Genomic DNA, 23,537 nt, shown 5'->3' with positions numbered 1-23,537 from the left:
ATTTATCAGTCAAAATCCCCAAACACAGTGACCATAAAGAAGGTGAATGAGCCACTGGTGGACATCACAATAATCTGGGAAACTTCCCAAATACTACCTAGAACCTAGAAATTCTGCATATCAGAAGAGGGGAAGAATAGGAAGGTCAGGCACATGTAGTTTCTGAACTTTACAGGTGACTGAGTCCTGTCCCTTGCCCAACACTGGGAACTAAACTCCCCTAATTTCTTATTAGGAAAACAGAAAATGTACAGTAAATCTTCACTAGATGATGACTTAGGATTTCATGGGTTCTATTCAGAGAACTTTGTAAATTTAAGAATCATATTGGAAAGACTTCCTCTGGTTTGGCAAGCACATGGGAAATACTGTCATAGGTTGAGATTCTAGGGTATTTTCATACTGTCCTGATTGTTTTTTGTGGTTTCTCATATGCAAATCCTCCAGGCAACAAGAAGATAATTATGGAATTAAAATCTCAACCCTGGCATCCAAAAAGCTAACAAAGGAGCAAGTCATCCTGTTTACGTTATATATTTCAAATTCTGGATATGTGGTTCCCAGTCTATCCCCACCTAAGGATACCCATTTAGTACTTCGCCTAGTAAAGCATATCACAATTAAGGACCCACAAAATGCTGTCTTAGATTCTGGAAAATAACATTCTTTCCAAAGAATATGAAATTTAAAAAATGGGAAATTAAATAGTTAAAAAAACCTCCTGGTTAATGTTAATTATGTGGAATTTTTCGTTAGTCATGTGAGATTATCAACTGTTGGATATTGTTTTAGTACCAGTAAGTAGAGATAAAGCCAGTTTATTCAGATAAAGTGACACTGTAAATTTAACTACGTTGATAAATCACCCAAAAGGTATCTTTGGATTGCCTACACGCTTTTTAAAAAATAAACCGGCAAGATTGTTGCAAGTTTCCACCTACTGTCTACTTCTGTGAAGCAATAAAGTATGATTTTACTCGAAATCTAAATCTCCAATGTTCAATATTTTATTACATATTGGGCAAGATATTTTTTCAAATAGCATGTTTGATGGCACAATATGGCAGAATAGCATATTTGATGGCACAATTAGTAGTTAAAAAAAAAAAAAAAGTCTGATGTGCTTCCAGAAAACGTAAAATAGACTGTATTATACAGTAATTATTTTCATAAGACAATGACAAAATGTCAGAGTTGTAATTGAGGACTTTATTAACTGAACTACACTTCTGATTACAACATTCTTTATGTATGTTAATCATTAGCTTCTCTGGAGAAATTAGGGGCACAGGAAGTTCCTATCATTAAGGATATTAACATAAAGCTTAATATGAAAAATTAGCACTCAGTTCGTAATACTCTAGGGACTTCAGAAATGAAGATTTGTATGATCCTTTTATCCCTCACAGCCCAGTATTAAAACTAATATTGCAAAGGACGGTAGTGTTCCATTTCGTTTTGCTATTCAATTATTGCTGATAAATACATGTTTTCAAAAAGGCCATGGGCATCTGTTTGCTTTTCCCTACTCCTCCAGGTGAATATACCCTTCAATATGCAGTAAATACATATGTGGAGTTCTGTTTTGAGATTTTTTTTGAAGGATTTGAACCAAATTGTTTAAACAGCTGGTAGTCTAAAACTCTGGAATATTTCCCACAAGAGAAAAATAATTATTTGGGGAATGCATGTTACCACAGACTCATTTGACTAGGAAAGTGGGCCTTTACACCAAATCAAATAACTGAACAATGGAATTAGAAACTTTTAAATACTATTAACCTTGGCCGCTGGGTGCCGTGGCTCACGCCTGCAATTCTAACACTTTGGAAGGCAGAGGCAGGAGGATCGCTGGAGCTCAGGAGTTCAAGACCAACCTAGCAACATGACAAAACCCCCCCTCTATAAAAATAAGTAAAAAACAAAAATCATTAACCTTGAGTGAGTCAAGTCCATCTACAGACTGAAAAAAATAACGTGTAACAGAATTCTGATTTAAAAAACAATGCTTTCAAAAAAGCATTTCAAAATGCTTTACGTATGTTTCAAAAACACACTTAAAAAAGATGTTTCCAACACATTGAAGGGATTTAACTAAGGCCCACAATTACAGTTACGATACAAACTGTCAGCTAAAAGGCAGCAAGTTAAGCTGAGACAGTTACTAACATCCCTCGAGTAGCGTTTTTTGTTGCGATTCGGTGACGCACCCTTCACCCCGCCCTCTGGGGAGGAACCTAGAAAGGAAGGGTTGGTACATGTCTAAACCAGGCCACCCACACAGGAATCAAGCGGCATCACAGGCTGTCAACAACCGGGTCTCTATTTTCACTCCTCCTCAGGCGCCCCGCCTGTGCGGGACATCAGCTCCCGAGGAAGCGTCAGTCGCAGATCGCCCAAACGTAAGAGGCGGCGAGAGGCCACCACGGTTGCCCAACAGTTGCGTTCCCAGGCTGCCTGGTGTGACGCAGCAGCCCCCGCCCGGACCCTGAGGCCTGGCGCTCCGACGGAGCCGAGGCCTGTGCTACCCGACACTCCTTGCGACCCGGCGCTTTAGGCTTATTCGGCGCGGCCGTTCCCGGCTTCCCGAGTACCATCGCACTCTCTCCCCACCCCCGTTCCTCCCCGGTTCCTTGTCAGTCTCCGCCGCGACGTCTTTGCGCAACCATCCCGAGTGACATTAGCGCCCATACCCGCACGGAGCGAGCCTGAAGCTCCCATTTCCCGGAATTCAACGCCGCGCCGCTAAGGGCGGGCACCCAAGCGAAGATCAGCGGACTAAGGCCGCGACCAGAGTCCGGCGGCCTCCCCGCAGTCAGAGTCCGGCGGCCTCCGCGCAGCCAGCGTGCGCACTCCCATTCGTGCGCGTGCGCGCACTCGCCCTCCGCCCCGCCCCAGTACCAATCGCTTTTTTCCTACGCCCACGACTCTTGAACGTAGTCCCTCCCGCAGCCCGCGCGCGAGCCGAAAGGGTTCGGCGTGCGCGCACTCGCCCGCTCGCCTGCCCGCGTCGCGCTCTGTCGAGAAGGGGAGTGAGCAGAAGCGCTTACGTCGCGCGGGAGGCGGAGGCGACGGCGACCTCGGTGGCGGCGGCGGCTACGACGGAGACGGTTGCGCTCGCTCGCTCTCTCGGCGTCATGGCGGCTGCCGGGGGCAGATAAGCGGCGGGAGCGGGAGCGCGCGCGCGCGGCGGCGGCAGCGACGACTCGTTACTTCTAGCTCTTGCTGCCCTCGCCGTTGGTGCTTCAATAATGAATTGTTAGCTCCACTCCGCAGGGGATCGCGCGTTGGTGCTGCGGGCCAGGGCTTCCCCTTCCCCTCCGCGTCTGTCCCCTTCCCCCTCCCCCGCACGGACTCTTCCTTACCCGGAGACGCCGGAGCTCTAGGACCTTGGCGGCGGAGATCCCGGGCCTGGGCGCGGGGGAGGCCGTCGACTGGAGTCGGCTCCCTCCGCCCCGCCAAGCCCGCCGGTAAGAAAGGGGGCGGCGGGCGGGTCAGGATGTGGCGGGGAGGACAGGAGCCGGCCGGGTGGAGGGCAGGCGCGGCGCGGTGCCCAGGCGGCGGCCCAGCGGCCGGGCGAAGGCCGGCTGGCTCTGTGAGTGCCGGTGGCGGTGTACGGGCCCGGCGCGCAGGGGGCGTGTGAGCGGCGAGTACAGGCCGGCGGCCGCAGAACGCGTCCTTAGCTGGTCTGGCGGCCCTGCCCCGGCCTCTTCAGGTTGGTGCGGACCGGGCCGCGAGAGGAGACCCGCGAATGGCTGGCTCTTAGCCGGTGCGTGGGTCCCGCCGCGACCCGGGCTCCCAGCACGTGGGGAGCGGCGGGAGGGGGAGGGGGCGGCGGCTCGGGCGAGCCTGGGAGGGCGCGGGGCGGGTCTGCGGGAAGTTTGAGGCGGGAAGAGGGACTCCCGGACCGGGATGGAGGCCCTGGGAGAGGGGGGCAGGTCCGCAAGGGAGGCTGATTGGAGCGCGTTGAATGGATGAGCAAGGAGGATGATTTCCAAACCTCTTTCGAGTGCAGCTCTAAAAACTTAACAGGAGCAAAGCAACTGTTAAAAAGACAGGGGACTGAAGACGTTTGATAACTTAGGATAGTCCTCATGGAGACACTTGAGAGGACAGAGCACTGTGTGCGCTTGGAGCTTCAGAACTTAAGGTTGTGAAAGGGTTTCAGAGGATTTTTTCGGGTAAGGGAGGTGGGGGAGAAAGGAAGTTAAAAATGTACAGAGAAAGCCATTTTGAGGGACGAAAGGAAAGTGAAAAGGAAAGAACGAAAAGGGGAGTGAACTTTTTAAAGGAAGAAACGGGAACGGTAGTTTGTTAACATCGATTTTTTAAGACTTAATTGTTCAGTAAGGCTGTTTGACTAGGGTGAGATTAATATTTAACATTAGGAATAAATGTTGAGTAGAACGGTTACTTTTTAGATAACCTGTGCTTGCAGAGTTTTCTGGACTGTAGTCTAGAGAATTAACATCCTGATCCAGATGCAGACTTTGCTATCATTGAGTTGGTTACAGTCTGTTTCCCTCCCTCTTTTGTGGAAGGGAAATAATCGTAGGAGTGAATTCTCTTTGCTGAGGTCGGAGGACAGCTCTGCTCTCAGTTGGCTGTCTCGGTACTTTCTGGCTGGGGAAGGATCTGACGTCTCCTTCCCCCGCTTCTTCCTCTCCCTCCCCTGCCAGAGATCTCCTTTGTTTATTCGTGGATGGCTTGTAGGTGATTCTTCAGTGTTGTACTGAAATCTCTAAAGGTGGAAATGGTGTGTCTTGGTTCATTATTCTTGCCCCAATTTTTTTATGTAAAAAAATCAGATATAGTGGATATTCTATTACCTTTTTAATTTTTTTCACAAAATAAAAACCAAGTGCAAACTGGTTATTATTTAAATGTTACCCCACTATCCGTTTACCTGTTAAAGAACACATTTATTTTGATCTGTGCATTTTTGTTGAGATTATATGATATCTTTTATTTGCCTGTTCCTCCCATGGGAGCGTTTTCAAAACTTTCTCACTCAAGTGTATGAAGTTCTTGGTGGGAGGAATGAGAGCTTGATTAAAGGTAACCTCCCCCTTCCCCCCCACTTCATTTATTCGACCAAGTTATCTAATAAAACTCCGTTATCTACTCTTGGGATGTATGCATATGTTACATCGTATCACCTTGCTTTAGGAGTCTATACAAACATTGTTAGATAGTTGCATTTTCAGTTAGTCTCTCAAAATCATATCACTCCGCAAGTATTTTAATTCTTCTGTCCGAAGTATACTAGCAGTAGCATACTAAATTCCAGTTAGTAGTCAGGAGTGTGGTTACTAGAAGTCTAGGTATTTTAAGTATTTAATAAAAGGCCTCCACTTCTTCCTTACTACCTCTAGTCTAATTGGCCTACGTAGATTTGTATGTTTTAAACAGGGCTTATTTACTTTTTTTCTGTAGGAAATTTTCTTAATTTGTTAATATATTTTCTTTAGGTGAATGAAAGGAGAGTCCCAGAAAACCTGTGACTGTTGAAGAAAATTTATCTGTGAATTTTTATATTCAAGGAGTCAGTATTTATAGTCATCTTTTAAACTGGGAAGATTTATATTTTACTTTAAAACTTCTTGATAATAATTTACAATGAATGGACACAGTGATGAAGAAAGTGTTAGAAACAGTAGTGGAGAATCAAGGTAAGTAAGCACTCTGTTATCATTTGTTTACTGTGAAGAGAGTTGAAAACTTCACTCTCTTTTTTCTTTATTATTGTTGTTGTTTAGTTTTCCTCATAGGTAGCAGAGTTTTCAGGTTTTCCTTTTAGCTATCCAAAATACTAAAAAAATTGTGATATACGAACCTTTTCTCATAATACAGGTTTTAATTTTTTTCATTCAAATACACAGTAGGTCTTAAATATAGAAAGTTTTTGTTTACCTAAATCTATTTGGAAGTTTATATTTGAGCTAATAATTAAGCTGGAGCATGTAAAATAGATTTAAATTGTTTTGACTGTTAGTGAAATTTCTAGATGAAGGCAGTAAAAATTTTTTCACTCATCTTTTTCTGGCATTTTGTCTTCTATACCTGTACTGTTCAGTATGGTTACCACTATTCGCATGTGGCTATTTAAACTTCAATTACAAAATATTCAGAATTTACTTAGTCGTACTAGATACATTTCAAGTACTGAATAATCATATGTGGCTAGTGGCTACCATATTGGACAGTACATAGAAAAGTTCTATCACTGGAGAAAGTTTTAGACAGTGCTGAGCCAAACATTTGTTGAAATATTACTGCGCCCTGTTTTATTTTCAGATTGGAGTTTTAATTATCTGTGAAGGAGTTAAGAGTTCTTGCTTGGGCCAAGTGTTTGCAAAGAAGATTCTTCAAATTCTGTAGCTCTCAAATTTTGAGTTATCTGCACATTAATTTACAGTCCATGTAGTTATATGCATTATCATATTTAGAAATTAGAAATGTGGAGTCAAACTGTTTACTTATTCCATTTCTGTCTCTTATTAGTTGTGTGAATTAGGGCAAATTAATCTCTGAAGCTCTGATTTTTGCCCCATAAAGAGAGGATTACACTATTATCTTATTTAAAGTTCATGGCTAGGTTTGGTGGATCATGCTTGTAATCCCAGCACTTCGAGCGGCTGAGGCAGGAGGATCACTTGAACTCAGGAGTTGGAGACCAGCTTAGGCAGCATAGTGAGACCTTGTCTCTAATTTATAAAAAATAAAATTAAAAAAAATTTGAGGATTGAGATGCTTCATGTAAAGGGCTTAAAATATTTTCTGAGATAATGAGCACTGAATATTTGCTTATTGTAACCAGCATGTGTTGTGTAACACAGGATACTATATAACAAAAACATTAATTACAGTGATGGCGACATGGGGGTAGACAAGAAACGGGAAAGTTTTGGCAATTAAGAAGATTAAGAAAAATGTTAGATAGAAAACTAAAATTAAGTAGTGGTATTTGTATTTAATCTGAAACTTGGACTTTTCTTTTTCTTTTTTTTTGAGACAGAGTCTCACTCTGACGCCCAGGCTGGAGTGCAGTGGTGCGATCCTGGCTCTCTGCAACCTCCGTCTCCCAGGCTCAAGTGATTCTCTTACCTCAGCCTCCAGAGTAGCTGGGATTACAGGCGCAGGCCACCACTCCCAGCTAATTTTTGTATTTTTTTTTGTAGAGATAGGGTTTCACCACGTTGGCCAAGCTGGTCTCAAACTTCTGTGCTCAAGTGATCCACCTGCCTCGGCCTCCCAAAGTGCTGGGATTACAGGCGTGAGCCACCACGCCCGGCCTGACACATGGAATTTTCTGACCTAACTAGTTATACTTTAGTTTATCAGCTTTCATAGGTACCGTTTGGATGAACAAGAATATCATATAGAATAAAATAAGGAACAGTTATGGAAAGCAGCATTATTGAACAAGTATAGTCTAGGAGTTATAAAACCTGAGTTGATGCTATCTCTGCATTAATTAGAACTCATATGATTGCCTCCACTCTAAGGATTGAACTGATATTGAAGTTTCACCTTAATTAATTACAAAGTGCATTGTAAAGTTTCAAACAGTAAAGTTTTACTAGAACCACTAGAGTTGAGGTTTAATTAAAAGACTTAAATCTCAGCTTTGATTCAAATCTCTGTAGGTATGCTGACTACTGACTACAGTTAAGTGAATAGAAGAGTCATATTGTCCACCCACAATTTTTTTTTTTTTTCCGAGACAGGTCCTCACTCTGTCACCCGGGCTGGTGTACAGTTGTGTAGTCTCGGCTCACTGTAGCCTCTGCCTCCACCTCCTGGGCTCAAAACGGTTCTCCCACCTCAGCATCCTGACAGGTGTGCATGCCACCACATTCAGCTAATTTTAAAATTTTTTGTGGAGATGAGGTCTCACCATATTGCCTCAGCTGGTCTTGAACTCATGGGCTCAAGCAGTCCTCCCACCTTGGCCTCCCAAAGTGTTGGGATTACAGGTGTGAGCCACCATACCCGGCCTCACATTTTCTTTTTCATAGTTGCAATGAAATGTTTAGTAGGTAGAAATATCTAGAGGAAACACAGGAACCAAACTACTCATAAAATAGGAAATAAGACTTTTGGGAGTAAATCCTCTAGTTGGATCTGTCTAGCAGACAGATCATGTGCTGGTATATTCTGACTACTTACCTGTTCCAATATTTTATTTATTTTTCTGCCATATCTAAAGTGAGGAGGAGTAATTGGTCTAATTTGATACTACAGGTGAAAAAAAATTAAATCTTGTGGCCGGGCGCGGTGGCTCACGCCTGTAATCCCAGCATTTTGGGAGGCTGAGGCGGGCGTACTAAGGCTGGGAGTTCGAGACCACCGTGACCAACATGGAGAAACCCTGTCTCTACTAAAAATACAAAATTAGCTGGGTGTGGTAGCCTGTAATCCCAGCTGCTCGGGAGACTGAGGCAGAATTGCTTGAACCCAGGAGGTGGAGGTTGTGGTGAGCCGGAGATCGCGCGATTGTACTCCAGCCTGGGCCACAAGAGCAAAACTCCTTCTCAAAAAAAAAAAATTAAACCTTGTGAAATCTAATTTAAGGAATCTTTTACAATGCATACTCAAATAATTGCAAAGCATATTTAATTATTCAGAGTTATTAATTTTGTGTGCTTCTGAAAAGTGTGGTTATCTAGCTTTTACAACTGCCTTGGAGTTTATCAGGAGAGAGACCTTTTTTGCCTTCATTTTCTTTCTTACTGCTGCTATAGCTATGCTCTACAGTCATTAACACTCTATTCCCACTCCTTTCCCCAGAAGCGTTTGTCATAAGACATTACGAAGAAGGGAGATTGTGCCTTGTTAAAAGACTGAGGAGGTGAACTTTAGAGGTAGAGGGATTTTCTTGCAAAAAAACAAAAGCTTCTATAACTATGAATATTAATATAGAGTAATTTTTTTTTCTTTTTTTTGAGCTGGAGTCTTGCTCTGTCGCCCAGGCTGGAGTGCAGTGGTGTGACCTCAGCTCACTGCATCCTCCACCTACCGAGTTCAAGCAGTCCTCCTGCCTCAGCCTCCCGAGTAGCTGGGACTACAGGCATACACCACTGCATCCAGCTAATTTTTGTATTTTTAGCAGAGACAGGGTTTTGTCATGTTGGCCAGGCTGGTCTCAAACTCCTGACCTCAAGTGATCTGCCCACCTTGGCCTCCCAAAGCACTGGGGATTACAGGCATGAGCCACCGTGCCTGGGCCCCTAATACAATTAGATGAGAAATATACTTTGTTTTTAAAGTTGATATTCATTGTAAGTAACTTTCTAAAGTAAATTTTGATTTTTTAGTGGCTATAATTCTATAATGTATTTTTGCTTCAAAATTTCCTTTTTCCTTTGTGAAAGTTTATTAAACAGAATAGAATTAAGAAAGAATTCATTTGGCATTGGCAGGTTACAGTTAGCTTTCTATTGAAAAAAAATTTTTTTAAGTGTTCTGTCTGGAGAGCTCTCTGTAACTATTCACTGAAAGGAAGAATACACAGGAAAATACGTCTCTTTGGCTATGCTATTGCTGACAGTCTTGAAATTTATTTACTAAGAAATGTGGGCCAGGATGCACCTGTATAACAGTTATAGCTCAACACAAAGTTTTATATAACTGAAGTTAAGCTTTTTAAAGATAATGCTGGAAGATTTCAAAGCATCAGTTTGCAGCTGTGTGGATTTGTGGTGGTATTTGCAAGCAAATTTTTCAAATCCTGGTAGACTTTTTAAAAATTTTTTTGTTTGTTTGTTTTTTTGAGATGTAGTCTCACTCTGTTGCCCAGCCTGGAGTGCAGTGGCATGATCTTGGCTTACTGTGACCTTCTTGGGTTCAAGCAATTTTCTGCCTCTGCCTCCTGAGTAGCTGGGATTATAGGCGCCTGCCACCACGCCCTGCTAATTTTTGTATTTTTGATAGAGATGGGGTTTCACCATCTTGGGTAGGCTGGTCTTGAACTCCTGACCTCATGATCCACCCACCTCGGCCTCCCAAAGTGCTGGGATTACAAGCGTGAGCCACTGTGCCTAACTGACTGTTTTTAGTTTTAAATAAGTTATCTTGAGTGATGATTTACTTCAGGAATGGCTATACGGTTAAAGATCAGAATGGTATATGAGTTAACTTTTAAAGATACTACTTTTCTGTATATAGTCATAAGATAATGTGTGGGCAAACATTAATGTGATGTTATCCCTTTTACTCTGCTTAAGTGGTTACTTATTTAAGATGTTGATGACTGATGGGTTATATGTGGTGCAGTTTTGTGTTTTAAAATGAATATTACGTTATGATAAATGGAGAAAATGTTTAAACTTTTTTTAAAATGGGGAATATTTAAAACTACAGAAATAGAAAAGTTGATCCAGTTGTGGTCCATGGACCAGCAGTGTTGGCATCACTTGGGAGCTTATTATAACTGTAGAACTTTGTGCCTTGCCTCAGACCTACTGAATCAGAATCTTCATTTTAACAAGATTCCCAAGTGATTCTTATGTATTAAGTTCATACACATTTATATGAAGCTATTCATCTGGAGTCATAGCATCTTGCCACTTTTTTTGTTATTGATGTTGTTATATATGGTTTTCCTTTTCTGGGAACCTCCAATGAACTGTGTCTTGAGCAAGACCAGCAAGAGGCTAGGTAAGTTTCATTTCTTCAGAAACAGTAACAATGGCAACCGATGATTGTTGAGCTCTTACTGTGCCTTAACCTAGCATGATGCACATGGGGCGTTGTGCATTACTTGAATTATCACAGTTCATCCTCACAAAACTTCTGTGAAGTATAGTGTTATGATTCCCACTTTCCAGATGGGGAAACAAGATTTATAGCCATTTTATATATTTTTTAGTTCTTTTTTAAAAAACTATTACCTAAACTCTATACTTTACTTGGATTTCATTGATTTTTCCATTAACTCCCTCTTTTCTGTTGTAGGATTAAATCCAGAGTACCACATTGCGTTTAGTTGTCAGATCTCCCCAGTCGTCTTTGATCTGTGAGAGTTTCTAAGTCTTTCCTTAGTTTTCATGATCTAAACCATCTTGAGAAATACTGGCCAGGTATCCTGTAGAATGTCTTTGAAATCTAGATTTGTCTGTTGTTGTTTTTTTTTTTGGTTTTTTTTTTTTTGAGACGGTGTCTTGCTCTCTTGCCCGGGATGGTGTGCAATGGCGCGATCTCTGCTCACTGCAACTGCCGTCTCCTGGGTTCAAACAATTCTCCTGCCACAGCCTCCTGAGTGACGGACTACAGGTGTGCGCCGCCATGCCTGGCTAATTTTTGTATTTTTAGTAGAGATAGGGTTTCTCCATGTCGGGCAGGCTGATCTTGAACTCTTGACCTCAGGTAATTCACCTGCCTTGGCCTCCCAGAATGTTGGGATTACAGGTGTAAGCCACCATACCTGGCCTTGTCTATTATTCTTAGGATAAACTAGGGTTATTGGTTTTTAGAAGAATACCACAAAGATAAAGTGTGCTAGTCACATCATGGGAAACATGTTATCCTCATGACATTACTGGTGGTGTTAACCTCCATCACTTGGTCAAGGTAGTATTTGCAAGTTTCTCTACTCTGAAGTTCCCTTTCCATAATATATTCTTTGGAAATGAGTCACTGTGTCTAGCCTACTTTCAGGAGGGTTGGGTAGGAATTAAATTCCATCCTCTGGTGGGGGCAGTATTTACATATATTAAATGGAATTTCTATAAGGAAATTTATAAATCGTTTATATATGTGTGGATTTATATGTGTGCTTATATGGATTTAGTGGATTATATGTAATCCACTAAACTGGATTACAACTCTATAAAATACATATTTGTGTATAATATTTATGTGTTTATGTATAATAGGTACTTTTATGTACCTAATGTATACCTAATGACTTTTTTGTTACTTAAATTGATCTAGCCTTGGCTCTTGGAAGCTTTCTTAGTTTGGCTTGTATGTTTCTTTTACATACTCCCTTACTTTCACCCTAGAATCAGCCACTCTCCAAGGAGCCTTGGTTCCATTTTTGTGGAGAATGGTATTAGAAACCAATATTTGGGTATTGGGTATGCTTCTTGATATTCAAGTGTCACTGCTTTTATTTCCTCTCAGTGAACGAAGTGGACAGAGCTAGGTAATATATATAGATACACTATGTATACCTACATATCTGTAGTAATTTCTGTATCCTTCCATCTATATACATACCAACTCATACATAAACATGAGTTCATACCGATGGCTCCAACTCTAATCCTGTACTATAGGGTTCATTCTAACCTTTGTTTCTTATTCCTTTGTAACTTCCTTGTTCAACAGTGAGAAACCTGGCTCTCACCATCCACCATTTATGTGCTTATATATTCACTCCTAATATACATGTAAAGCAGTTTTAGAATTTTTAGATATACTTTATCAGGAGAAACTAATTTCCCAACTAAAATATGGTGTTTATGTACAGTACACTTTAATATTTAGCCTTTAAGTTTCTAGTCAAAACACTGTTTTCTGATGTTGGTCAAGTTCATTTTTCCCTCACCCGTTTGAGTGTAATTATGTGATAAATTTGTAATAAAATTAGACTCATTTGTCACAATATGCATTCCATCCTGTGATCTTCATCATACCGGTTGATTTTTAAAATTTGTGTATATTAATACTTATTCCATGAGGCACTGTTCTGTGGGTTTTGACAAGTGCATAGAATCATTTATTCTCTATTCCAGTACTGTACAGAACCATTCCTTCATCTTAAAAGGTCCCAGATCTACTGAACCAGAATTTCCATTTTGACAAGATTCCCAGGAGAATTGTATTCAATGTTAAATTCATATGCATGTATATGAAGCTGTTCACCTGTAGTCATTCAGCATCTTGCCATGTTTTAAAGTTATAAATTAACTTCAAGAAAGACTTATAATCTAGGGGTGATAATGGAATAGCCAGTTTAAATATACAATTGAGTATATTCAAATTTGTGGGACCAAATGGGCATGAAAGTGAGGTAAAAAGAAAATGGAGGGTAAATTACTGGAGTCATTTAATGAGCTAGTTGGAAAGTTTTCATAGCATGCTTTAACTTTTGTAATTTCAATAATGATGAGAAATGCAGTTTGAAAAGAAAGGAAGAACAAATAATATCTATTCAAAAAGGTGTTAGAGGGGAAGTATTTTGTTTGTTTGTTTGTTTGTTTTTTAAGACAGAGTTTTGCTTTGTCGCCAGGCTGGAGTGCTGTAGCATGATCTCAGCTCACTGCAGCCTCTGACAAGTGATCCTCCTGCCTCAGCCTCTCGAGTAGCTGGGGTAACAGGCACATGCTACCACACCCAGCTAATTTTTGTATTTTTAGTAGAGATGGGTTTCACCATGTTGGCCAGGATAGTCACCATCTCCTGACCTCGTGATCCGCCCACCTTGACTTCTCAAAAGTGCTGGGATTACAGGCGTGAGCTACCACACCTGGCTCAGGAAGATTTTTATAGAAGTCATAGTCCCCCAATAAAGAAGTGTGCAAGTCCCCTAATAAGGAGAATATGTTTGACATCTAGCTTTGCAGTTCTTTACCTGAGGTTTATTCATTGTTAAAAGTTTTTGGCCAGGCGCAGTGGCTCACGCCTGTAATCCGAGCTCTTTTGGGAGGCTGAGGCGGGTGGATCACGAGGTCAGGAGATCGAGACCATCCTGGCTAACACGGTGAAAACCTCTTCTCTACTACAAATACAAAAAAATTAGCCAGGCGTGGTGGGAGGCACCTGTGGTCCCAGCTACTCGAGAGGCTGAGGTGGGAGAATGGCGTGAACCCAGGAGGCGGAGCTTGCAGTGAGCCGAGATCGCACCACTGCATTCCAGCCTGGGCGACAGAGTGAGACTCCGTCTCAAAAAAAAAAGTTTTTGTGTGGGTTAGTTCCAGGTGAAAGAAGGAAAAGGAAGCATAGCAGAAAAAACACTACCCATGGGGAGTGTATTCCCCATGTGAATGGGTTGGAACCACTAGTTTTAGGGAGAAATTCCAGGAATCTTGTTCCAAAATCAACTTGTATATGTGACTGAAAAAATTAGTGTTTATGATTGAAAATATATTATCTATCACTATGGTATGAGGTGACTGTTGAGTCAGAAGTCAACTTTAAATGTTAAATTGTGCTCAGAAGTTTCTTTGGTGTAGATAGATTGAGATCTAAGTTATTGATATTAAAATATGTAGAGACAAAGCTGGAGATGTGCAAAGTTCTATTCAAACAGTACTGACTTCTGGAATTCAGTGTCTACAGTATCTCTCAGAACTGAGGCATAAGACACAAGAATAGTGGGTTAGTCTTAATGAGAATGACTCCGAATAGCTATTTCTCAGTTCTACTGTTGTTGCTTTCAGAAATACAAGTGTTTGTTTTCTGATAGTTATTTAGATGATTGAGCAATTACTGTGTGGTGGATATCATGGGATTCTAAAATTTGAGTTCCTTTAAAGCTTATAATCAAGAAAGAGATAAAAGTCTTCAAAAATACATGTATATATCAGGTGAATACCATAAATGCAGAGAGATACCAAAATCTGTGGCCGTTCAAATGTAGGAGTGCGGTTTGATCATAAGGACAAGTATCAAGCCCAATATTAAAATGAAGAGGATTTTTTGTTTTTTGTTTTTTTTTTTGGTTTCTTTGTTTTTGGAGGGATTGACTTAAACCATGATAATCTTAAATTTCACATATGTTAAAAACGTCCTGGTAATGTGACTTTGGTGGTAAGGCATTTTGACAGGATTAAGCAAAAAGCAGAGTGATTTAATTTTTATACTAAGGAAAAGTATGTTAGTAAAAGATCGTGAGTCTTAGGATCAAAAGTTTTTATGTCAAGGCATGGGGCCTTTGGAAAAGAGTGAAGTAACAGTCTAAATTCCTAGAAGCCTAAAACAAGAAAGAGTCTTTTTGTTTTTGTGCTTGATACTGATTATTATTACTTCTGTAATACTGTTTTCACAGTTCTAAATGATTCAGTCCTCAGTTACATTAGTAAACGGCAGAGGTTTGATATGAAAGGAAAATTTATAGTAAAAGAATCAGAATTAGTTGTATATGGGGTACCGAAATTCCTAATCATCTTTTATCTATTCCAGTTTTAGAATGTATTTTATAGTGAAGGATTAACCTAGTGTCCAGCCTAGTATCTGATACATACTACATTGTTTATTTCACTTTTTTTAATCAAATGACTCACAGTAAAAGAAGTTTTTTCTTAGGTGCAGTACAGACCTATAGGTATATGCAGACAGATGAAATACCACATAACAAATAATTTTGTTTAAAATTATATATTGCTGGTAACTTCATTTTTTTGTGGCAGTATTCGTTAAAGTAATATAAAAGCATATAAATATTTTAAAACCCTTTTTTTTTTTTTTTTGGCGGTAGAGTTTTGCTCTTGTTGCCCAGGCTGGAGTGCAATGGTGCAATCTCAGCTCACCACAACCTCCGCCTCCTGGGTTCAAGAGATTCTCTTGCCTCAGCCTCCCAAGTAGCTGGGATTATAGGCATGCACTGCCACACCTGACTAATTTTGTATTTTTAGTAGAAACAGGATTTCTCCGTGGTGGTCAGGCTGGTCTCGAACTGCCGACCTCAGGTGATCCGCCCGCTTTGGCCTCCCAAAGTGCCAGGATTACAGGCGTGGGCCACCGTGCCCTGCCAAAACCTTTTTAAAAAAGCAGACTAAGTGTCAGTAATCTCTTTAAAATTGAACTTTATTTATTTATTTATTTATTTATTTTAATTTTTGAGACGGAGTTTTGCTCTTGTTGTCTAGGCTGGAGTACAATGGCACAGTCTCAGCTCACTGAAACTTTCACCTCCTGGGATCAAGCGATTCTTGTGCCTCAGCCTCCCAAGTAACTGGGATTACAGGCATGTGCCACCATGCCTGGCTAATTTTTTGTATTTAGTAGAGGTGGGGTTTCACCATGTTGGTCGGACTGGTCTTGAACTCCTGACTTCAGGTGATTGACCCACCTCAGCCTCCTAAAGTACTGGGATTTTGGGTGTGAGCCACTGCGCCCAACCAAAATTGAACTTTTAAATGTAGGCATTATTTGTGTTAACTGAAATATTATTATTAATAATTTGAAGTTTATGTTAAAGTAGTGACAGTAGTAAAATGAGCCCCATGTACACACCATACAGCTTCAACATATTTCGATTCATAGCCAATCTAATTTAATCTCTTAACTCCTATTACTCTCTCCAACCTCACTTGATTTTTTGGAAACATAATTTCTGTGTGTGTTAGACTTCTACCTGAGAGATAATACTAAAGGGGGAAAAATCATTAAGGTTTGCCTGCTTGTTATAACTATAAATTAAAGATTTAGAGATTTTCATTCATGTCATAATATTGTAATAAATTTTGTATATATGTTAGGAAACTATTTTTCAATGACTTTTCAATGTATATATCCATAGCCCTTATTTCTCATCTGATCATTCTCTGCTTACTAGAAAATACTTTCTCTTTTTTTTTTTTTTTTTTGGAGAAGGAGTCTGGCTCTGTCGCCCGGGCTGGAGTGCAGTGGCCAGATCTCAGCTCACTGCAAGCTCCGCCTCCCGGGTTTACCCCATTCTCCTGCCTCAGCCTCCCGAGTAGCTGGGAACACAGACGCCCGCCACGTCGCCCAGCTAGTTTTTTGTATTTTTTAGTAGAGACGGGGTTTCACCGTGTTAGCTAGGATGGTCTCGATCTCCTGACCTCGTGATCCGCCCGTCTCGGCCTCCCAAAGTGCTGGGATTACAGGCTTGAGCCACCGCGCCCGGCAGAAAATACTTTCTCTTGAGTTTATCCCAGGTTCAACACAACTAAGTAATCATCTTTGAAATCAGTCATGTTAAAAGTTATTCTTCCTAGTATCGCTCCACTTTCAGCAGTTTTAAATTTCTTCAGTTAGAAACTTTAAGGAGATAGAATCATATTGTACTTTAAGAAGAGTTTATAGTACAATTTTGTCTTGGATTAGTAGTTTAGAATGCTGAAAGGAACTGTTGTTTTTGCTGGTCAGTGTTTAACAAAGCAGTGGAACTACCTGGTTTTCAGAGTTGTACAGATGAGAAGATGTTTTCCAGGTCTTCTGAAACCTTTGACAGTTTTTATTTGTACTATGTCATCAAACTTTTTATTTGTGTTTATGTGTGTGTATACTCCATCATGATGTAAAATGTATTATATAGGTCATGGTCCAAAAAGTTGGAAAGCCATTGCTTGACTTTGGCCACTATTCTTTTTTGTTGTTGTTAATGCTTAGCATTTAGTCGTTGCCTACTACTTTCCAGATTCTTTCTGCAGTCATGCTAAAGTGGACAATGGTCTATAAAATAACTAAAATTAAGGTCCTGACTGAATGATCTTCAAGACCTAGTTAGCAGAGAGATATATGTATACAAATAATTGTAATATTGTGAAGGAATTGTTAGTAACTTGAGCACAGTATTGTGGGAACATGAGCTAGAGCAGTGATGTGTGCCTGGGGAAATCAGGGAATGGCTACCTAGAGGACATAGTTTTGAATAGTCGTGGTTTTGAATAGTCTTGAAGAGTGAAAAGTTTTATTGATTGCTTTGGAGAGAAAGCATTCTCCAGACAGAGGGAAAAGTATAGAGAAAGATACTGATGCTGAGTCCTAAAATCACTCCCCATAAAACCATGCGTATGATTGCATTTCCCCTATTTTCAGTTCCTCAGTCAGGAATCGGACCAGTTGTATTTTATCTTTTTACTTTCACATAAAGTTTTTTTTTTTTTTTTTTCCCTATGGCATTTTGTTCCCAATAGAAACTCTAGCTCAATACTCATTAGTTGAGGATATGAGCAGGTGAGTTAAAATTGTGTATGTATAAAACATGTTCTTTCCAAAATGTTTATTTCACAAAGTTAGTACAGCTGTTAGGCTAGAGAAACAGGGTACTGTATTAGAGAACTAAAAACACAGAGGCTTAAATATAACTACTTCTCTTTCACTCCCAGGTAAGGGAGTTCAAACCTTTGGGCAGCCTTACTTTTGTTAATGTATGGCTTCCAATACTAGTGGTTACCCTTTTCAGCTAGCAGGGAGAAGATGCAAAGGGGGAGGATTTAAGGCAAGCCACTTCATATTTAAGGCTATGATGTAGAAATCACACATCACCATCACCTCTAGCTGTATCTCATTGGCCACAGCCTACTCACATGACTACACTGAGCTATGGAAGATACTGAGAAAGCTAATCTTTAGCGGGGTGGGCATGTGTCAACCAAAACTGGGGCGATGGTTATTAATACTAGAGGACAAGCAAAATGGATACTGGGTGGATAGGTTGGGGCACATTTTCTGCCACAAACATTAAGGAATTTTTTAAAAAATAAACTACTACTCTCATCCTAAGAAATTAGGGACTTTTATTTTTCTGAACTTCCTTTTAGTTCTCCATAGATATTCATAATTTGTACCCTTGTTATTACAATGTTGGCATTTATTTACACAGCCTTCTCTGATCCTTAATTTATTTGTCTGTATTATGAAAATAAAAGGATTAAATAAGAACCTAATATCTGGCACATAGCACCAATTAACAAATAACATCATATTTTCCTTTTTTAATTAAATAATTAAATAGTTCTATGTGGCAGAAACCTGAGGCTCATCTAACCAGTGTACAGATATAAATACAACTAGAAGGAGAAGAAAGGGCTAGAGAGCTAGAGGAAAATAATTTGTGGTTGAACTTCAGAACATCAAGTTAGTCCAGAATTTACCCTGTAAGTGTGTGTCCAAAAATTCTTCCAAGAATTCCTTAAAAGAAGGCCGCCTCCCCTTTTTTTAAGAGTTAGGGTCTGGCTGTTGTCCCTGCTAAAGTGCAGTGGTACAGTTGATAGCTCATTGCAGCCTCGAACCCTTGGGTTAAATGATCCTCCTACCTTAGCCTCCTGAGTAGCTAGGACTGAAGGCATATGCCACCTCGCCTGGCTAAGTTTGTATTTTTTTTTTTTTTTTTTTTTGGAGAGACGGGATCTCATTATGTTGTCCAGGCTGATCTCGAACTCCTGGCCTCAAGTGATCTTCCTGCCTCAGCTTCCCAAAGTGTTGGGATTACAGGTGTGAGCCACCATGCCTAGCAAGAAGCTCTTTCAAATGACATTGACACTTAAGCAGTAGCTATAGGTGGAAGGGAACAAGAGGCATAGGATGAGAATGTAGTGCACTATGCTCTATTCTTTAGTAAATAAAATTCTTTGATTTCTTTATTTATAGCTCTCTTTGTCAAGCACACCATCCTCCATTATAATTCTGTGGAAAATCAGTTTACCTTCTGTCAGGGTTTCCCCAACACCCCCAACTGGAATCTAATTCATCTAATCACTGTTAACTGATAAAAAAAAAAAAAAAAGAAATAAAAAGTAGGGAAATTATATATACAAGAAAGAAAATCTTTATGTGCTAAGAATAGAAGTAAATAAATATATGTTATTTAATGTAATTGAAAATAGATCTAAGGCTTTTGACATATAATGTTTAAATACACATAAACAGTCTATTCTCTAGTGCTACTAGCAGTTTCTGAGGTGGCTATTGTATACATTTGACTTTGCCTTCTTTATTTTATTTTATTTTTTTGAGATAGAGTCTTGCCCTGTCACCCAGGCTGGAATACCATGGCTCAATCTTGGCTCACTGCAACCTCTGCCTCCTGGGTTCTAGTGATTCTCATGCCTTAGCCTCCTGAGTAGCTGGGAACACAAGCATGTGCCACCACACCTGGCTAATTTTTGTATTTTTAGTAGAGATGGGGTCTCACCATGTTGGGCAGGCTTGTCTTGAACTCCTGGTCTCAAATGATACACCAGCTTCATCCTCCCACAAAGTGCTGGATTATAGGCATGAGCCACCCTGCCCAGTTTGACATTTGCCTTCTTTAATGTTCATTTTTATCTTTTCAGATTTTTTAAAAAGAAGTTTTGTTATTTTATTTCTACTGGCCTAGTTCGGCCAATTTATTGATACATTATACATTAGATAATTGTATTTCCATTTTTCTTACATTGAATGTTTAGTTGCCTGTTTTGTTCACTTTACTTCTGTGGCTTTTAAATTTTTGCTTCATTGTACATTTTTACTACCTGCAAAGAAGATTTCATAATCATGGATGTTAATGAAGAAAACTTGTGATATAGTAGGTTGCAAAAATCACACCTCTTACACTTCAGTATATATTTTTTGTTTTTTTTTCTTTTAAACCATTCTCCATAACAGTCAGTACATATTTTAGAATAAAAAAAGTATTCTTTTACTTAAGGCCTGTATTGTTTATTAAGTTCAGGAAAATTTACACTAATACAGTACTTGAATTTTCAGCCTGCATTCCAGTTTGGTCAATCATCTTTCAGTACAGAGATTACATACTGCATTTGACTGTCGTATCTCTTTAATCTCCTTTAATCTGGACAGTTCCTCTTTCTTTGTCTTTCATGACATTGGCATTTTGAAAGACTATAAGCTAGTTATTTTATGGAATATATTTCTCAATTTGGGTTTTTCTGGTATTCACTTATCATTATATCCAAGTTATGTGTTCCTTACTCTGCATACCTGGCTGGAGAACTGCATAGGTAATGATACATCTTCTCAAGTGTTTCACAGCTGGAGCTCACATTGTTTGTCTGCCCCTATTAGTGATGCTACATTCAGTCACCAGGACATGGTGTCCAGTTTCTCCACTGTGATTTCTAATTCATTTGTTAACAGCTAAGAAGCAATTTGTGAGAAGACACTTTGAGTCTATGTAAATTATTCTACTCAGCAAACTCTTCCCCTAGATTTAGTATTCATTGATGATTTTTTGCCCGAATCAGCATTTTCTTGGATGATTGCATAATTACGGTTTTCCAAGACTAATATCCTGTCCATATTTACCAGTTGACATTCTGAGCTCTATCAGAGCCCTCCTCTGTGTGTCTGTTTCTGTCATCAGCACCGACTCAAGGGTTCCTGTTTTATATACTGAGTAGTGATCCTTAACTGTCTTTATTTTTATACTCAAATCAGATTTGGTCAATGGAAGCCCCTTCAAGTTGGCTCCCATGTCCTTTTGTTTTTCCTCTGTACTTTTTGACATTCCTCCATATATATGCATTTTTTTTCATTTTGGCACAGGAAGGTTGTTAGACTCATCTTGTATCTTCCCTGTTGCAGCCTTAGAACCTGCCGTTTCTCAAAGGAGCTGTAGTTTATTTAAGTGTGGAGTAGTATTTAGAAGTCAGAATCTAGGTACTAGGTGATTGTAAATTTAAAACTTCAGAAAGGATGAGTTTGCATTGGTTGATAAATAGCACATCAAAAGATACACTGTTGTAAATAAAAAAGATATCTGCAGAGGGCCATTTTTTTTTTCGTATCACTATTTGTGGAATCGAAGAACTGAAAACAACATGTACATCCTTGAGGGACATGAAACTATGGTGCATCTACAAAATGGAGTATATGCAGTTGCACAAATATGTCTACTACTACAGAATGATCTCCTGGATATAATGTGTATATAATCTGCTACCATTTATTTAAGAGTAAAATGTGTTAATGATTATTTATGAAAGGGGAAATATAAACATTCTTATTCATAATTTGCTTATGTTAAAAAAGGGGAAAATAAAAAAATTTAAATGGTTACTATACGGGAAGAGAGGACGTAGTGTACAGGAGTCAGGAATGGAAGCTGAACTTCTGACCATAACTTGTTCTGTAGCTCCAAAGTTGGATCCAAGTAAATAAAGCAACATAAAAATCAAAAGTAGTAAGAAAGCACAGTCTCTATTTAAAAAAGCAAATGGTCCTAACTGTGCCAAATTGGTGGTCACACAGAGATAAATTATTTTACCTGACTTTATAGCAGTCATTTGACTGTAGAAGTGAGTCTTCCTGAAAACAAAAAAGAATTGCATAGTCATTTTAACTTGAATAATCATACTGTTTATAATGTATTATTTTGAAACTATTAAAAATGAAATAAAGCAAATAGTTAGTGCCATTTGCAACCAACTCAGCCTGAGTGACGACATGAATATACAATCGAAGTAAAAAGCCTGCAGTTTTGAATTACATGAATTCTTAATGTATTTTCTCTAAATAAATACGCGCATCGTAGCTCATTCCATTGAAACATCCTAAATAAGGCAACCAGTCCAGTAGTATTGCAGCTTAGTTTCTAATTTATTATAAATAGAAGGGCTTTTTGATAAAATGACTGGGTTATAGCCCCAGGCAACAAATACACAAGATGAGCCTGGTACATCCTGTCATACTAGAAAGGCAGTTAGGTTATCAAAGACTACTTCAGGTCTTGTCAGAAGGACTTAAGTGCTAATAAAGGGTTTCCTGTTGGCAAAAGGTGGGAGAGTTTGGACATCAAGGATGCTGACAGTGGATTAAAATTTATAAAATAAATTGAAATCCACGAGTTCATAATGGGACTTAAAAAATTATTGGTCAACTTTAGAAGATGCTGGCGATTTAACTCATTTTGAAAACTGGTAAATAAGGAAAAGAAATAAAATCCCTTCATGAACTATATACCTCAGAGTTAACAAATACAATGAGGGAGAAGTTTCTCTTTATAGAAGTATTCTACCTAATAATGAAGAAAAGATGTTTTGAGTAACTGATGAATGATGTCACCACTTTACTGCCTCTAATTAATGGAAGAAAACGTATGATCATCAATGGCTACTAAAAAATACTAGGTATGAAGTGATGGGGAGCTTTATAATGGATGGATAAGGCTGGCAGTACCTGAGTCCACAGATTTTTACTAAATCTCACACAAAAGGAAACAACAGAACATTAAATGCCATCTGGTAGAAGTCCACAACACCACATATAAACTATTCTTGTCAAGAACAGAACTTGAATCTGATCAAGCCTCTAGATATAATAGCCAGTTTATAAGAAATACAAGGGATAGAAAAATATATTAAATGATAACACAGGTGCACTTAGCAAAATCTAGAAAGCAGAATGGAAGAAACAATTATGAGACTAAAAGTATAGCCTGATGTGGATATTTAATATTCAGTATACTTAATTTAAATGTTTAATAATATTAAATCTTTAATATTAAAGAAGTGATCTTTTAAGATATATTGGTATTGCAAATGTTTACAAATAGTTTCTTAGTTGAATCAAGATTGATAGGAGTTGCTAATTGTGGAGCTGGGTGATAGATTCATGATAATTCATATTACTCTACAGTTTATATTTGAAATTGTATATAAAAATAAACTTGAAAAGACACTTTAATTTGAATTACTATTTTATCTTTTAAATGTGGTATTTCTCCTTAATTTACCCTAAGAAAACACTAAAATTTTATCACAGTACCTATTAATGGTGGTTTTTCTTCTGTGAATTAAGTGAGGAAAAGAATTCAATGGGTTTATTTATTTATTTATTCCATGGGTGTATTATCTGAATTAAGAATTCAGTGTTTTTAGTAATCTACCTACCACTTT

At 39.2% G+C, this 23,537-nt stretch overlaps 2 protein-coding genes across 8 annotated transcripts in view; both read left to right on the top strand.

The window, feature by feature from the left end:
- The first annotated feature begins 2,258 nt into the window (after positions 1-2,258).
- On the top strand, positions 2,259-5,626 carry LOC141406971 (uncharacterized). Its single transcript, XM_073993200.1, has 3 exons — positions 2,259-2,460; positions 2,784-3,470; positions 5,472-5,626. The coding sequence occupies exons 1-3, from the start codon at positions 2,259-2,261 to the stop codon at positions 5,477-5,479; spliced, it is 897 nt and encodes a 298-aa protein (XP_073849301.1). The 3' UTR covers positions 5,480-5,626.
- CHD1 (chromodomain helicase DNA binding protein 1) overlaps positions 5,483-23,537 on the top strand; it is a 72,692-nt gene continuing 54,637 nt past the window's right edge. For 5 of the 7 annotated variants that reach the window (XR_010587539.1, XM_015451724.4, XM_015451722.4 and 2 more), the window contains exons 1-2: positions 5,483-5,672; positions 10,647-10,662. Coding sequence is in view for 6 of the 7 variants with exons in the window: in XM_015451724.4 (XP_015307210.1) it covers positions 5,624-5,672; positions 10,647-10,662 (65 nt within the window). In the remaining variant the exon portion in view is untranslated. The remainder of the gene's footprint in view (positions 5,673-10,646; positions 10,663-23,537) is intronic. The other 2 variants (XM_005557438.5, XM_005557437.5) reach the window with 1 other exon arrangement.

This window comes from Macaca fascicularis, chromosome 6 (genome assembly GCF_037993035.2).
Source record: "Macaca fascicularis isolate 582-1 chromosome 6, T2T-MFA8v1.1".
Lineage (NCBI taxonomy): Eukaryota > Metazoa > Chordata > Mammalia > Primates > Cercopithecidae > Macaca > Macaca fascicularis.
Note: the sequence above shows the minus strand (reverse complement) of the source record. Positions and strands in the feature narration are given on the sequence as shown.

What these genes read in the sequence shown, in the direction of transcription:
- LOC141406971 (XM_073993200.1), top strand. Translation starts at nt 2,259, where the DNA reads ATGTCTAAACCAGGCCACCCACACAGGAATCAAGCGGCATCACAGGCT. An exon ending in TTGCGTTCCCAGGCTGCCTG is followed by an intron (nt 2,461 to 2,783) that starts GTGTGACGCAGC and finishes CAGCGGACTAAG; the next exon opens with GCCGCGACCAGAGTCCGGCG.